At 44.6% G+C, this 17,233-nt stretch overlaps 1 protein-coding gene across 1 annotated transcript in view; it reads left to right on the top strand.

The window, feature by feature from the left end:
- Positions 1 to 17,233, top strand: part of CENPN (centromere protein N) — a 668,201-nt gene that overhangs the window by 542,430 nt on the left and 108,538 nt on the right. The window contains exon 9 of the mRNA XM_044081800.1: positions 3,860 to 3,989. Coding sequence (XP_043937735.1) covers positions 3,860 to 3,989 — 130 coding nt within the window. The remainder of the gene's footprint in view (positions 1 to 3,859; positions 3,990 to 17,233) is intronic.

Here is a 17,233-nt window from a genome sequence, read left to right as displayed (position 1 = left end):
GGATATAAAGTAGGGTTTTGGGTGTTTCTACTTCATATGTTTCTTTGTTGCTATTGCTTGGTTGATTCAGGATTGTTACGCTCTTGTCTCTCTCTCTCACTCCTTGTCACTCCCTCACTCTCACTCTCTTTCACTCCCTCTCACTCACTCCCACTCACTCCCACTCACTCCCAGTCCTGAAGAAAGCTTCACTCTGTTGATGTCCCATCTTGGGATTAGTCAGTTGGCAGTAAGAATGAAAGTGTGGGGGGGAGCCAGAGCTGTTGGAAGCTGACCGGTTGTTTTCTAGGCAGGAAAGGAAACCGCCTATGTAGCCTAAAAGCTACTGCAGTAGTGAAGAATTCTAGCATCTACTGTTATGGGCAAGTGCAACTTGCATAACTGTACTTTTCTGTGCAAATGCTATCCAGATGGCTTGCGAATTACATTTGTTATGACCTCTGTGGAGAACTATTACAAGGTCAGAGTAGAGTATTCTGAATGATTCAATGCAAAACATGTGTGCTGGTACTACATGGATCTCTCTACACATTTTCTAAGCATTTCAGGTTGGACAACCTGTCTAGAAGCATGGCAAGCTTTCCCACTGTAGTCCTGCAAGGTCTAGGTCTGAAAACCCTGCATTCTGCTAATGTCTTTGGCATGGGGTGGGGGTTGTCATATGCAGGGATATGAAAAAGCCACGGATGTTTGGTGTTTGGACCTTCTCTTATAGCATAATCTCATGTCGTACTGTTGCACTGGTTCTGCATATTTGGCTGTGGTGAGTATGTTCACACAACTATACTTTTCCACTGCCTCGGCCATTTTTCATTCCTAATATGCTTTGTCGGTATCTATAAGGGAATGATCTGAGTGCTATACAGATGTACACTGGTAATAAATAATTTTTATACATTATAGGCTAACTCCATTGGGTCTAACCATTATACAAGCCAGATTTAATATTATACTGTATAGTGATCTTTATTATATGTCTACCTGCATCTGTCTGCCATGTGTTGCATGATGTCACACTGCTATCATGGTTTACATCTGCATTTTTGTTTTAACTTTTTTAATAGATATTTTCCCCATGTAATACTCATTAGTTTTTCTGTGTTCACTCACCTCACCTTTTGTGTTCATTTGTCTTTTGCTCTGGTTTCATGGCAGAAGAGGTTCCTTGCAGGATTGATGAAGTGTTTCTCTGAACTCCAAGCAGTTATGCTAGAATTACTACACTTGGGCTTTGCTATGAATATTGACTAGATCCTGTTCCCACCAGGTCAGTCTTTGCTGTGAGCTTCCTGATTTCACAGGACTGGGTATTGCGACCAATTACTGGGGACTCTGTTCTGTTGCAGTCTTCTGTTTCTGTGGAGGATTTAAAACTTCAAAGATGTGCAACCATAATACCAGCCCTTGAAGGATGTAGCCTAAGGAATTCACACCACCTTTCCCTCAGTTAATTAACTCAACCGTGGGTCCATATAGCCTAATATTGGAGACCAGTCTCTCATGTCACATATGTGGGATTTCACTCTTGGGTACCCATTATCCAGAAAAGATCTCCAAGTGAACAGCCTCTGGTATGTTAGAGTAGTGTAGGTAAAGGAAGTGTATAAGCCAGATGCACAAGTTCAGGATAAAGATTGGATCTAAGGGCTAGGTCACTTGAAACTGTGTGTGAAGCAGGGCTGTCATGCTTTTTGATTGGAGGAGGCATTGGCCCTTGACACATCCCCACCACACTCCCTTCTTTTGAGTATACCAGGGACAACAGCAGTGACTTTGGACATGCACTGGACTCTTTCTGTGGCCCCTGCTTCATGCCAAGCACAAGTGTTTTCTCCGCATATGCCATCTTTAGTACCTGCTCAAGCAGGCAGTGATTTGTTCAGTGCCCTGCTTGCCCCAACTGTGAGCTCCTACAAGCCCTGGCTGACTCCTACTTTTAGAACTGAGGTAGGCCATATGCTTACCTCTCTTTAGACAATCTGGGAAGTTGAGAGATATTTTCATTGTGAATTCCCTGAGTTCCAGACTTGCTCAAGCGCCACTTTGTGACCTGTCTTTTAAAGAGTTGGAATATGAGGACTTGCATTCTCTTTATTCTGTTATACTTGGGTTGTCTGCCAGGTTCCATGGTCTTCCCTTCCCCTGGGACAGCCTTTAAAGATGCTTGGTGACAGCCTTAGCCTACTGTAGTGGCCCTCCCACCCGTGAGGGCAGATGCCTTTTATCCACTGTCCTATCTGACTGGGATAGTACTGTCTAAGTAACCCGCAGCTAACTTTGTGGTCATAGTGGGTATAGAGCAGTCCCAGCAGTCAGAATTTTTGTCCAGCCTGAAAGCAAGGCAGGTCAGGAGAAGGATGGGTCTGACAAGATCCATTTCTTTGCAATGTTTGAGGTTCAGGGCTTTGAACTGTACAACTCATCCATCCAGGATCTAGTTACCCTGCTGGACTAAGTCATGACAGAGCTTGAGACCCTGCTTGAGTCCAGAATCATGAAGAACCTGTCCTTGACTGCACAAGAAGACCCTCACTTGGTCTGCATCTTGTATGGAATGGGTGCAATGGCTTGGGTAGCAGATTTTGAACTTGTATAGAGTCCCATGGCTGAGCATGCCTGTCTTTAGAATTTTGTTCTCAATAGGAGATAGTTGTTTGAGCAAGGGTTGCAGTCCTTGCTCAATGCTTTCCTTGGTAGGGAGCAACCAGATCTTCTCATTGGCTGCTTGGGTGCATTTTTCTTAATTTCCATTCCTTTTGTGTGTTTAAGACATTTTGCCCCAGCTGCCTGCCAGTCAGGTAGTTTGCTCCTCATCATGGGGCAAGGATCTATCTAGAGGGACCTTCATTTAAGCCACTATCCGGATTGTTCATGATTTTGTGCAGGCCTTAACATTTCCACACACACAAATACACACATACATAACACACGCACACACACACACACACACACACACACACACACACACACACACACACACACACACACACACACACACACTAGGTAGGAGGGTGTGCAGTGCACTGACTGCAAAAAATGTACCATCCCTTCCCAAGGTGGTGTTCCCTTCAGCCTCTTAATCATGGTAGGTGATTTCCTTGGTCTTCATCAGAAAATCATGCCTAACCAGTGTGCCACAGAGTGCACACAATACTCCCAGTTCCCTGAGACAGACTAGTAGGCCAGTCCCCATCACTCGTCCCCTTCCCTGCCCAGTTCTTCCAGTGCCAGGACTACCAAATGAATCTAGGTCACCTGGGACACAGTCATGGACCCATCTCTCTGCGCCCTCCTTTTCTAGGAGAAAGATGCCCCCCAAGAGCTATGCATGTGTTGCTTCCTCCTACTCAGTGCCAACCACATGCACAACCTCCGTGCATGAGTCCTTTTTATGATGAGTTCCACGCTCAGTAGTACTTTTACTCTATTTGTATTTTCTTTAATACTCAAGGGGTAGGTTCTGAGGACGTATTTGATACTTTCCCTTCAGATCATAAAGGATGTCCTATAACTTATTTTACAACAGTAGGAACTCGTATGTAGGGTGTGGCCAACTGAAAAAGAAATTCTAGCATGAGTCTTAAGTCCACAAAACATAAACTAACAATACAGATGGCCATGAAGTCGAGCTTCATTTTGCACCTGGCATTTTTTTTGTCCCAACACTCCAAGTACATTTCTACTCCCTGTTTAAGACTGTTTAAAAAAGCAGAATACAAGTGCAGGTTGCCTTTTTTTTTGCAAAGTTTAACAAAAGTGGTTCATTTATTTGTGTGTGCTTGTATGTATAATGCACATAAATCGAAATATATGCATGGATGCATTTATTTATTTTATTTTATTTTTTTTTTTAACTTAGCTTGAAACAGCTTTTGTTGATGAATCCGGAAGGGGTATTCTGGCAGACAGAACAGATGTACCTTTTCAGTGTGTTGTAAAGTTTACCAGCCCAAACCTGTTAGAAGCAATAAAATCCACAGTATTATTAGGTAAGTATTTTATAGAAGACGTCTTTAGAAGTAGCCAGGAGTTAAAAGTAGTTATTGCAATGCTTTTTTGTATGATCTCACCCCCTGCTGTGCCAACCCTTCTGCCTATTCAGTTGGACTTGATCCATTTGTTCTATACTGGTGAAGGCCCTTCTGCCTACTCAGTTGGACTTGTTCCATACTGGTGAAGACCCTTATTCCTCTGATATGTTGAGAAGTGTTTGGAGGGGCAGTCATCCAAGCAGACACCAAGGTCCTGTGTGCTTTTGCTGGTATCCCGACAATGTGGGTAAGGTGGGCAGAAAGCCCTCCCCAAAAATTCCTACTGTCCCTAACTCTTCTCCAAGAATACACACAGAGGGCATACTTCGCATACTGTCCCCACCAATGCGTGCTCCATTAAGCACTGAAAGCAGTAATTAAATTCTGGTTACCTAGACCACACTTGTGGCTCTGTCCCTCTATGCCACTGATTCAGGCTAATGCTGCCTTTTTATAAGGGCTTGAGATAACATCTCAACTTTGGTCTTCCAGTCTGTTGGAGCAGTCTTATTTTAAGAGCGTATGTGGTAGTGCTTGTGTAAAATTCGTAGCTTCACTTGTATGTAACGAGCATTACAAGCTTGATTTGCTGTGATCATATGAAATGTGATTTTTTTTCTCCCCACTTAGGGCAAATAGGTTTGTGACTCTGGGGATAGGGTTAAAATGCGTAAATGTTATCAAGTACCATGTCTTCAGGTGCTGACTAATTCATGCATACAAAATGTATATCTATACATCTGTGTTTCTCTCTCTCTAATAAATAAATATATATATATATATATATATATATATATATATATATATATATATATATATGGGATTGATGCAGTTAGTCTAAACGAAATGTCAGTTGCCTCAATGTCGACCGCATAATATTGAAAACACAAACGTTGAAGCACTAGTACACATATGCCAAGTAACAGCCTCTCTGCACTCAGTATTTAAAATTAAAATAAAAAATATTGATGTTCTTCGTGTTTCACTGTTGCAGTCATCACATTCTGCCTGCAGTTAGCCCTCAGCCGGCCTGAATACCAGAGTCTTTGGATTTCTGCTTCGGATGCTGTCTCTTCTTCCATGATGTCAGGTCATCAGAGGTATAAAACATGTAGCTGATGCCATTACATCAGTCTTTCTTGCCGTGCGGTGCCCAAAGCAGAAGCAGTTCGCAAGTGCTGGACGGCTGTCTCCTGAAATTTTAATTTTCGAGTTTCAGACCCGAAGTCTTTAAAAAAGATAAGTACCCCATTGGGGATCCTTTTTCTTGCTCCAACTGATGTCAGTAAAAGTTAACAAATGTCTTGCCTGTGGAAAGCAAATACCTCAAAGAGATTTTCATTCTTACTGCATCCCCTGTTTAGGCCCAGACCACGATGTCCTTCACAGTCGGTTTTGTGCCTTGTTCAACCCCTGAACTATTCGTCATCTGGCTATTTTTGCAGCCATTTACTTTCGTACTCTATCTCAGTACTCCGAAATGGCTTCGTTAAGCCATCCGACTACCGATCTTCCGAAAAAACGTAAGGATAAAGACAGAGACAGACCGCATATGTCCAAAACTGCCAACGACGCTTCCGTTAAGCTAGTCGCCAGTCCGCCAGTACTCCGTGAGGTGCTTTCACAGCCCCCTGATACCCGCTACTTCAGATTCGCAGGCCTCTACTGAGACCCATTCGGAGTCTGGTATACCACGAGATGCTTCTTTGACTATGGAACCTGCGGATGTCTCTACCTTGGATGGGTCCGGAGCCGCTGTGCAGGCACCGGCTTCTGAGGGTGTATTCAGGCCTACAGACGTTCATACTAAACCGACACCATCGTTTCCATCCAGAAGTTCCGAATCCCTCAGGCCAAAAACTCGCACTACACCTAGAAAACAGACGTCCAAACAGCAGGCTCAGGCCTGTATGCCTCAAAAACAAATGCTTAGAATGGCTGAAGACCTTATTTAACAATAGATCATTCAAAAAGAAATGTTAGCTGTACAGAATGTTCTGTTAGCCTTCAAAGACCGTATTCTTTCAGGACAACGTTTGGTAAAGACAGACACAAACACAGTTATGTGGTACAAAAACAAGCAGGGGAGAACCCACTCATATCCTCTGTGCAGACTAGCCATGGCTCTGTGGAACACAGCCTTGAGCTACCAAATACAACTACAAGCTCAATTCCTGCCAGGCAAACTAAATTCACTGGCAGACGACTTAAGCAGAAATCTCGTGGACCTGCACGAATGGAAATTAGAACCCAAAATATTCAACCTCTTGAGGAACAAATTGGGGACTACAGAGGTAGACCTCTTTGCCTCCCCTCAGAACTACCACTTGAACAAATTCTGCACAAGAACTCCCCACCGTCAAGCTTGGAAAGTGGATGCCCTGTCCTTTACCTGGGAAAGCCTCTCTGTTTATGCTTTTCCCTTGTCCTGCCCGTTTTGGTGGGGGGTGGAGGCCTTGAGACTGGGTGATCAACTCAATGCTTTCTCGCAGCAGTGCACATCTCAAGTCAAGCCAACTCGCTAGTGAACTCAGTCGAGCAAATACCTTCTTATGGCACACAAGTGGTCCGCAAGACTGACTTTCACTGGGTGGAGCTTTGCTGAAATTTATTTGCATTCCTGACTAATGCAATGTACAGCAACTTCTTTCATCATCCTTCCACAAGGCCTGATTACCTGAGAAACGGTAGTCCACCAGTGACCACTCAGGCTACTTGTACACCTGCCCCCCTCTCCCCTTGATAATGACAATATTCAGAAAGCCAAACTGTGCAAATCAAAGTTGTCATGATCGCACCCGTTTTGCACTAACAAGTGTGGTTCCCTCTTCTGTGGTCTCATATAATACAAAAGTCCTTGCTACTTCAGCCTTATCCATCCCTTCTCTCCCATTCATCCAGCAAATCAGCCACATGGTTTTGCTAGTTCAACTATTTTGCACTAACAAGTGTGGTTCCCTCTTCTGTGGTCTCATATAATACAAAAGTCCTTGCTACTTCAGCCTTATCCATCCCTTCTCTCCCATTCATCCAGCAAATCAGCCACATGGTTTTGCTAGTTCAACTAGTACTCCCAATCCTAAGAGCAGCCCAATACCCCACTACCTGAAAAACATACAAGGGAAGGTGCATTAAATTCTCTTTCTGTGATCTTCAGCAGGGGTAGATCCCTTTATAGCACCTATTCCTTCTATTCTTCAGTTTTTAGCAGACTTTTTTGGCAAAGCTTTAATTTCTCCTCTTTAAGCGTACGCTTGTGAGCCTTGCCCACATTCCATCAGGGCTTTAACTCTTCCTCTCTGTCAGCCTAAAGGATTTGTAAAGCTTTTTCCAGGGGTACCTTCCTGCTGAGACTCCCTCTTAAATACCCTATTTTTCCACGGGGTCTCAAGTTTATCCTAGAAATGTTTACATGCTCTCCTTTGGAACCTGCTGCCACAGCAGACTTCCAATACATCTCTTGGAAAGCATTGTTTGTGGTAGCAATAACCTTGACTAGGAAGGTCTCAGAATTGCAAACCTTCACTAGCCATACCCTATTGTAACTTTTCATAACATTAGCATTTCTTAAATGCTAACCTGGTCTTCATGCCTTAGACAGCCTCAGAATTAAACCTTAATCTGTCAATCCACCAGATGTTCTTCATCTCACATTGCTGCAGTCCTTACACTTGGGTAGTCCGCTGTCCTCGGTCGGCCCGAATATCAAAGTATAAGGCTGACGTCGGTCAAGGCGCATTAGACTGACATCAGGACGTCAGGGTACAAATGCGCATGACCGACGTCATATCCTCAGTCTTTTTTTGCCGCATGGTCCGATGCAGAAGCAGCGTTGCAAGTGCCGTTCGGCGTTCTGAAATTTTTCGAATTGGAGTTTCAGACCGAGTCAAAGTTGGCTAAGTACCCGTTGGGGAATATTTTAGTTTTTCTTGCCTCAGTGGTTTACCGGATGTCAGAAAAAGTGAATAACTGTATTTCTTGTGGGAAACAGATACCGCATAGAGATTACCATACTTTGTGTATTCCTTGTTTAGGGCCTGAGCACGACGTTGGGTGTCGCTTGTGCTAGATTCAATAAGCGCACTATTAAGAGAAGGTTAGATTGTGCCAGGTTAGTCTTGGAAGCGGTGCAATTATAATATGCCGTCGGATGCTCCGGCGTCCGCTTCTTCAAGAAGCGCAAGGATAAAGCAGCTAAGCCCAGGCAGGAAGAGCCGTCCGTGCGGACGCCGGTTCTTTAGAGGTGTCGGTGGAGCCGGGGTTCCACGGAGGTTTCTCTGGAGTCCCAGGGGAGACTTTGTTATTGCAGGATGTGGCCTCTCAGGAGGCAGGTCAGGCTGAAGGGGCTTCTCAGGTTACTGTACTCCCTCCCTTCCTAGGGGGGTTAGGCCCTCTCCTTCTGTTTCCAAGGCTTCTCCCAGAGGCAGGCCAGGTTTAGCTTCAGTTGGTGTCACTCCTAGTTCTTCAGGATCTGTGCCCAAGAAGCATATGCTTAAAATGGCAGAAGATTTGATTACTTTGATTAGAGGTTCTTTGCCCCTCCTGATAAGAGACCTAGGGTGGAACCTGAGTTGGGGAGTTTTGAGCAGGCTTCGGATGTTTCAGAGTCTTTGGCTGAAGACCTGCAGGAGTATTCTCCTTATTCTGATTCTGATGTGGATGATTCTACTCCTTCTGCTTCTCCTCCTGAGGATTTTTCTTTTTCAGAGACTCTTCATTCCATGAGGGAGCATTTTAAGTGGGAAGGTCAGGACTTCTCTGATTCCAGGAAAAGGCTTAGGGAAGTTTGTTTTACCCCAGCATAGGCCTTTGGCTATACCTCCTGTTCTGGATGTTGTGGAAGATGTGTTTGCAGAGGCTTCTCTTAATCCTGATTCTTTGCCTCCTGCTCCTGTTAAACCGGATAGGTACTACAGGGTGCCTGAAGCTCATAAGTATCTTTTTAAGAGTCCTAGGGCGGACCTAGAAACTGTTAGTCAGGGGCCTAAGGGTGTTAAGGCTTCTGTTGTTAAAAATCCGGTTCCTCCAGATAAAGAGGCCAGGGCTTTGGATAGATGGGGAAAGAAAGTCTATACTTCTTCCACCCTAGCTATGAGGGCTTTGAATTGCCAGTTTCACATGTTGAAATACCAAAACTATCTACTTTCTCAATTGAAGTCTAAGGTAGATGCTCTGGCGGAAGGTATTGAGTGTAAAGAGTTACAAGATTTAGTACATGTTTCTGAACAGGTGGGTAAGCATTCTTTGCAATGTGGTTTTGATGCTGTACAGGCCTCGTCTAGGGTGGCTGCCACTGGGTCAGTTCTTCAGGCACGCCTGGCTGAGGGATCAGAATTTATCTGACCATGTTAAGACAAGGATTTTAGATGCTCCTTTACAATCTGATGTGTTGTTTGGTTCACCTGTTGAGGCAGTATTAAAGAAAATGGAAGACAAGGCTAAGTCTATGCAGACTGTTAAAGATTTTTTGCAAGTCCTGCCTCCAAGATTTAGTAGAAATTGGCCTACCAAGGGGTGGACGTATCCTTCTTATGATTCCCAGTCTAGGGGTAGATCTAGACGTGGTAGGGGCAGAGCTCAGGGCTCTTTCAGGCCTAGAACAGGGAGTTCACCTGCACAGTCTTCGGGTGAGGGCAGGGGTCAGTCCTTTCGTAAACAGACCCAATGACCTACCTTTTCAGCTGCCAGAGCCTTCTCGTCTGGCAGCACCTTTGGGAGGAAGGTTGGCACTTTTCAAGGAAAATTGGAGTTTAATTACCCAGGACAGATGGGTATTGGATATCATACACCAAGGTTACAGGTTTTATTTCCATACCTTGCCTCCTTTCAAAGGCATGCCAGACGTTCCTCCTCGGCAAAGAAATAGAGGCTCACAAACAAATTTCTCTGCTACTTCAAATAGGGGCCATACAGCCGGTCCCTATGCCAGAAGTGGGCCTAGGATTTTATTCTCGCCTGTTCCTAGTACCAAAGAAGGGGAACACGTGGAGGCCAATTTTGGATTTATCTATCCTCAACACTTATCTGTACATTCCCAAGTTCAAAATGTTGACGTTACAACAGCTTTTACCTCTGCTGGGCAAAGATCATTGGATGGTAACTTTGGATCTCAAGGAGGCTTACCTTCATGTTCCTATCAGACTGAGTTGCAGGAAGTATCTGCGCTGGGCTGGGACTTCTCATTATCAGTTCTCTGCATTGCCCTTTGGCTTATCTACTGCCCAGAGTGTTCACGAAAGTTCTGGCTCCAGTGATAGCTTTCTTCAGGCTAAAAGGAATACAGATCTATCCTTATTTGGACGATTGCCTGATTCTGGCTCAAGGAAGGACGAGCTTCTTCATCATTTGGAATATGTGATAGCAGTGCTAAGATGCCTGGGGTATTCTGTGAACGAAATAAAGTCCAGTCTAGTACCCTCTCAGAACATGTGCTTTCTGGGTGTAAGACTGAATACAGCATCCCAGATGGCCTTTTTGACCCCGGACAAACAAAAGAATCTTTCCCTTTACTTTCATCAATTGTCTCATCAGTCCAGGCTGACTGCAAGGACAGTCCTTCAAGCCTTGGGGTTCATGGCATCTTGTATTCTGGTGCTTCCCAATGCCAAACTGCATATGAGGAAGTTATAATGGTATCTCAAAAATGTATGGACACAGCACTGCCAGGATCTGGACACTGTCATTCAGATAATACCTTGCATTCAAAAGGAGTTTTTGTGGTGGGCTCAGGAATGTCACCTAAACAAGGGACTCTCTGTGACCCGGCCAGAGGCGAGTCAGATTCTAACGACAGATGCCTCAGACAAAGCTTGGGGAGCTCATTTAAATGGAAAGTGGATACAGGACAAGTGGCCTGCCAGACTACAACATCTACATATCAACCTGAAGGAGATGTTAGCAGTCCAGTTTGCATTAATAGCTTTCAAGGATTTACTTCTTCCAGGGCAGGTGTTGATTCTAACAGATAACACAACTGTCATGTGGTACATCAACAAGCAAGGGGGAACACATTCTTATCCTCTATGCAGGCAAGCAATGATTTTGTGGGAGACTGCTCTCAGTTTACAGCTAAATCTTCAGGCAAGGTTTCTGCCGAGCACAGAACTCCTTAGCAGATGTGTTGAGCAGACGAATTATGGATCCCCTCGACTGGAAATTTGATCCTCATGTATTTCAGAAATTGACAGTGTCATGGGGAACTCCAGACATAGATCTGTTCGCTTCTCCACTAAACCACCAGCTGCCAAAGTTTTGCATGAAAAGGTTTCATCCCACAGCTTGGAAAGTGGATGCTCTTTCTTTCAATTGGAGCAATCTTCATGTGTATGCCTTTCCACCTCTGCCTCTCCTCCCAAAGGTACTTCTAAAGGTCAGACAGGACAAGCCAAGGATGATTTTAATAGCTCCAGATTGGCCTCGACAGCACTGGTACCCATTACTGAGAAGTCTGGTACGGGAGCCTCCATGGCCTTTGCTTCCACACCTGTTGTCTCAGGAGAACAGTCATTTACTCAATGTCAAGCTTCACTCTCTTCACCTAACAGCCTGGCATATTCTGTTTTGAACCATAGAGGGTCTCAACTTCCACAGCAAGTTTTGAATGTTATTTTGGAAGCTAGAAGGCCTAGTACAAGGAAAGTGTACGAGATAAATGGAAGAGATTTTTATTTTGGAGTGCAGCAAAGGATTTTGATGTTTCTGAGCCTAATTTAAGTGTGGCTCTTCAATATCTTACGGAGTTACTGGACAAAGGTTTGTCCTTCTCTTCTATTAAGGTTCATGCTGCAGCAATTTCGGCTCACTATGACTGTGACCCACCATTGTTTTCTCATCCTTTGTTCAAGCAATTTCTTAGAGGGGCAAAGAATATAAGACCCCCACGGAGAGCTCCTACTCCTGCTTGGGATCTCAATTTTGTGTTGGAGAAACTCACTCTACAACTTTTTGAGCCTGCAGCTACTACCGAGTTGAAATATTTATCATGGAAGACTGCTTTTTTGTTGGCCATTACCTCTGCAAGAAGGGTTTCTGAATTGCAGGCCCTTATGGCAGTTGAGCCTTTCTTAATTTTCCATAAGGATAGGGTATCTTTACGTACTAATCCTTCCTTTATGCCTAAAGTGGTTTCTAGTGTGGCTTTAAACCAAACTATTCATTTGCCTACTTTTATGCAAATCCCCAAAATAAAGGGGAAAAGATTTTGCACACTTTAGATGTACACAGGCAGTTGCGATATTATTTGAGCAGAACTAAAGGGTTCAGGCAGTCTCAGCAGTTATTTGTTTCTTTTGCTTTGAGTTCTCAGGGCAAGCCTGTGTCAAAACAAACTATTTCTAAGTGGATTGGGTTTTGCATTACTTTCTGTTATTCCCATCATGGCAAGGAGATTCCAGCTGGGATTAGGCCTCATTCCACTAGGGCTACTGCCACTGACAGCTTTTAAGGGGGGTGGCAACTAAAGATATTCTGGAGGCAGCTACTTGGAGTTCAGTGCATACTTTCTCTAAGCATTATCACCTTCCACTTTACTCTAAATCTAGGGCTGGTTTTGCCACAGCTATTTTACAGGGCATTTTGGCAGCTCCTGCTTCTTTATAGTTTGCCATCCTCCTTACCTCTGCTTTGGGATTCTACCCAAGTGTAAGGACTGCAGCAATGTGAGATGAAGAACATAGTACAGTTTTGTACCTACCATAAATGTAGATGTTCGAAGATCCACATTGCTGCAGTCCAATTTTCCCTCCCTCCTTCCCCTCTGTAGTTAGAGGCGGTTGTGTGGGTTGGATTGTAAATATTGTGTATATTGTATATATTGTACATATTATTAGTGCAAGGGTGGTTGGTTGTTTGCTGTCTTTTGGTTTTGACCTTTCTTTTTAGGGTCTTCTGACATCTGGGGCAAGAAAAGACTGAGGATATGACGTCGGTCATGCGCATTTGTACCCTGACGTCCTGATGTCAGTCTAATGCGCCTTGACCGACGTCAGCCTTATACTTTGATATTCGGGCCGACCGAGGACAGCGGACTACCCAAGTGTAAGGACTGCAGCAATGTGGATCTTCGAACATCTACATTTATGGTAGGTACAAAACTGTACTTTTTCTTTCCTGAGTATTGTAAGAAGTGACTTGTAAGTTTCATTTCCTAGACATTCGCAGACAACTAAAATATTCGTGTATAGTACCAACAATTACAGAAAAGCTAGTTATAGCTGCATCAAGTGCTTCATTTACACGTTGCATTCAAAGATTATATCTGCACAGTGCCTTGTCATTGGTAAATTTTTAGTTTTTTCAGATTGCCAGTGAAACTCCTTCAGATGTTTTCTTGTGGTTGTGGTAGGCTGTAATCCAAAGCTTTTAATGCAGATATAGCTAGCTGTGTTTAATTTTTTTCTCTTAACTTCCATTTTCCATAAAAATAGAGTCCACAGAGCTTGATGATAACAAAAATCTTGTGGCTGAGACATAGGAAGCTGCTGCAGAACAAAAGAAATGAAAGTTCAGCTCTCACGCTTCAAATTTTAGGAAGGCAGTGCATTGCAAATGACTCTCAAAACAGGAGTGCAAAGTCATTATTTAAAACAGTAGCATTCTCCTCACTGGCTTAGGTACTGCCAAAACAGATGACTTTAGCAAAATCTTTGTGTGTACTCTAAAAATCATGTCCCCTCAAAGAATGTCTGTGGAGGATAAGTCTAACATTGGATGATGTCCTCTTCATATGCTGTAGTATCCATTACATGAGGGAGTTTGCCTCATGTTGAATCATACGCCTGGCCATTTTACCAAAGATGAATGCTACTTCAAAGGTACGTGCATTGGCCTGCAACACAGTGTACGTTAGCCATAAACAGGCATCTGGTATAAAGCGAACGTCAGCACACACCTACCTCAAAATTTTTCTGCTGCTTGTTTCACTGCCTGCTTCAGTCGACACTCACTTTGGAAAGTGACCTTGTGCTTTGTTTGAGTTCAGATATGTACCCCTTAGGACTTTTGTTATCTTCCTTGCTACTGTGTTGTGGGTTAATGTCCGGCAGAAAGGGTAAGCGTCGGTGTGGAAGGCAGATTTCACATAAAAGACTCATACAAGCTCTGTTTATTCTGTCTTGCCCCACACCACGATCATACCTCTTGCGAGATCTGTAAGGCCTTCATGCTGAAGACCCTTAGGAGCCGTCTTGCTGCTCTTCAATTATATTTAGAGAATCAGCATTTAAAATGCCTGGCTAGAGGCATGGACCTAACATCTGGACCTTTGGAGAAACTGATGACTAAAAAGGCCAAGAAGCCTCAGCATGTACTTAACGACTGTGCCCTCTGTTCTGACTGTTCTTCACGAGGCTGATGAAGGCCCGGAGACCGAGCCGGAATCCACAGACCTTCTGCTGACCGGTACTAGAGAGGAGCTCTTAAGAAGACTGCGAGCACGTCTCTGAGGGATCCACAGGCATCCAACCCAGGCACTTGGGGGACCGCAGCTCATCTCATCTCATCTCATCTCATCTCATCTCATCTCCGAAGGCCTACATGGGGTTTCCCAAATTGTAGTTCAAGAAGATGTTATCTCGCACGTCGTACAGTGTCGTCCAATGTCTGATCCTCCTCCTCTCCACCATATCTTAGACACCCCTACAGAGGCCCCAAAAAAGAAAAAACAAAAGACCAAACTGTGTTCCTTCTCGCGGACCATGGCACCTGATCAAGTCTCTGACTGGCATGCCTTCACCCAAGACCTCTTGAACACTTCATGGCCTTATGCCAGACATCTGCCCATGCTCCGTCACTCTCCACTCCTAGGAGCAGACCTTTGACACATATTTCTTTTGAGGATGAGTCCCTTACCTACACCTCTCGGGTTACTTCTCCACTGGGCTATGCTTCCTTAGAGGAGGAGTCTAATGGAACCTATTCACTTTGGGAAGACATCACCTTTGGGGAGACTGTTGTCCAAATGAAAGACTTCTTTAAATGGGACTGCAGTCAGGTATCTGAGACTCAAAAGAGGTACTATGACCTCTTGCAAATGGTGTTCCCCTAACCAGTCTGCTGTTACCCCTGTCCATCCTACTTTTATGAATACCTTTTGGCTGCATCTAAATCTCCAGACTCCCAACCCCCCGCACCTAAGCACCCTGATAGATTATTTTATAAATTACCAGAAAATGCGAAATTCCTTTTCATGGCCCCATTTGCAGACCCATCCACTATATCTTTTTCTGCAGATAAGACTTCTAAGCTTCTTCCCTCTGTTTCCTTACTCCCTTCTGATAAAGCAGTATTATGGAGAGGTTAGGGAAAAAAGTTTATACCTCTGCCACCTTAGCTGTTAGAGTGATAAATTATCAAACTCGTATGGCCAAATACTCCTTGGCCCTATTAAGAGATGCCATTAAACAATTTGATGAGTTACCTGACTCCTCCAACAAGGCAGAAATTGCCAGCCCTTTGAATTCTTGCATTTGTAAAGAGTAGTTATGACGCAGTGGAGGCCTCAGCTAGGGCAGCTGCATCAGGGTCGGTCCTCAGAAGATATTCCTGGCTCAGGCCGCAGCCTTTGCCAGATGATATCAAGGCAAAACTTATGGATGCACCCTCAGATAATAAGGCCTTGTTTGGCTCAGTGACTGCAGAGCTCTTTAAGGCCCTTCAGGAGAAGGGCAAAGAGCTTCAGGATCTTAGGCACATATTTGTGTCCCAGTACCCCATTTCCAGAGGAACTACCCAGCCAGAACCTTCTTTCTGAGAAGATCTTCTAAACACCTATCTTCCAAAGGAAAAAAATACTTCAGGAAGCAGACCACTTCTAGGTCTTCACCCTCCACACCAGTTCAAAAGCAGCACTTTTAGCCCAAACCTGGTAGTCTGTTACTACCAGACCCTAAATCCAGATACCTCCCCCCTCTCCCTGCATCTTGCCCTGTCCCTTCCTGCTTGGAAACTGATTACCCTGGACTCTTGAGTCCTTTCTGTCCTAAAACCAGGTTATTCCACGGTCTGAAAGTCCAGACCATCATTCAAAGGCATTCCTCAACCACCGCCCCTACCCCAAGACCAAATGGCTTCCTTTCCGCCAGTCTTACATGTCCTTCTTTCTCAAGGCACTATTCAAGAGGTACCTCATAATTTGAGCGTGAAAGGGTTTTAATCCAGAATGTTCCAGGTTCCCAAGAAAGAAGGTCCATGGAGGCCTATCTTGGATCTGTCCCATCTGAATACTTCTCTACGTCCCCTCCTTTCAGATGCTGACTCTTCCTACCCTCCTCCCTCAGGCTTACATGGTGTCCTTAGACATAAAGTATGCCTACCTGCACATCCCTATCCACCCACTCTTCAGGAAATTCCTTTGTTTCTCTGTGGGTTCTTTGCGTTTTCAGTTCTGTGCGGTGCCATTTGGTCTCTGTACAACCCCAAGAGTGTTTAGCCCCAGTCATTGCCTTCACCAGAATGCAGGAGATCTAACTTTTCCCTTACTTGGACGATATCCTCATCCAGTCATCATCCCCACAGTTGCTCCTACAGCACCTAGACTGTGCCATGTCCCTGCTGAAAGGGCTAGGGTTTACCATAAACATTCAAAAATTCTCTCTGACTCCCTCCTAGGACCATGTATTCATAGGATGCAGGATTCTCACAGTGCAAATGATGGCCTGTCAACCTCCAGACAAGATCCAGGCCCTCACTTCTTATTTGCAGGAACATCTTCTTCTCCAAGCCCTGTCCACCAGGGAGTTTCTAAGACTCATGGGGTTCATGGCTTCCACCATTCCCATGGTACCCTTAACAAGGCTGCACATGAGGAAATGGCAGTGGTTCCCAAGGACAGTCTGGAAACTGCACCTACATCCTCTGGAGTTTATGGTCCCCTTCTTAGCTTGCCTAGCCAAGGAGCTAGAGTAGTGGATTGCTCAGATTTAAAAAAAAAACAGGTCTTCCACGACAACTGCCTGCCCCCATCTAGGATCTGTACACAGGTGTATCAGACTCTGGTTGGGGGCGGGCACTCTGGGAGACTGGAGAGTGAGAGATGTATGGGCCCACTCGCTACAGAGGGAACACATAAACGTCAAGGAAATAAGGGCCTTTATCTTTGCCCTACAAATCTTCAAGGCTCGGATCCTTCCAGGAGTGCTGGGATGGTACACAGACAACACCACGGTGCTGTGGTCCATCAACAAGCAGGGAGGGACAAAGTGCTA

This window comes from Protopterus annectens, chromosome 8.part1 (assembly GCF_019279795.1).
Source record: "Protopterus annectens isolate FY-2018-M chromosome 8.part1, PAN1.0, whole genome shotgun sequence".
Taxonomy (NCBI): domain Eukaryota; kingdom Metazoa; phylum Chordata; order Ceratodontiformes; family Protopteridae; genus Protopterus; species Protopterus annectens.
Note: the sequence above shows the minus strand (reverse complement) of the source record. Positions and strands in the feature narration are given on the sequence as shown.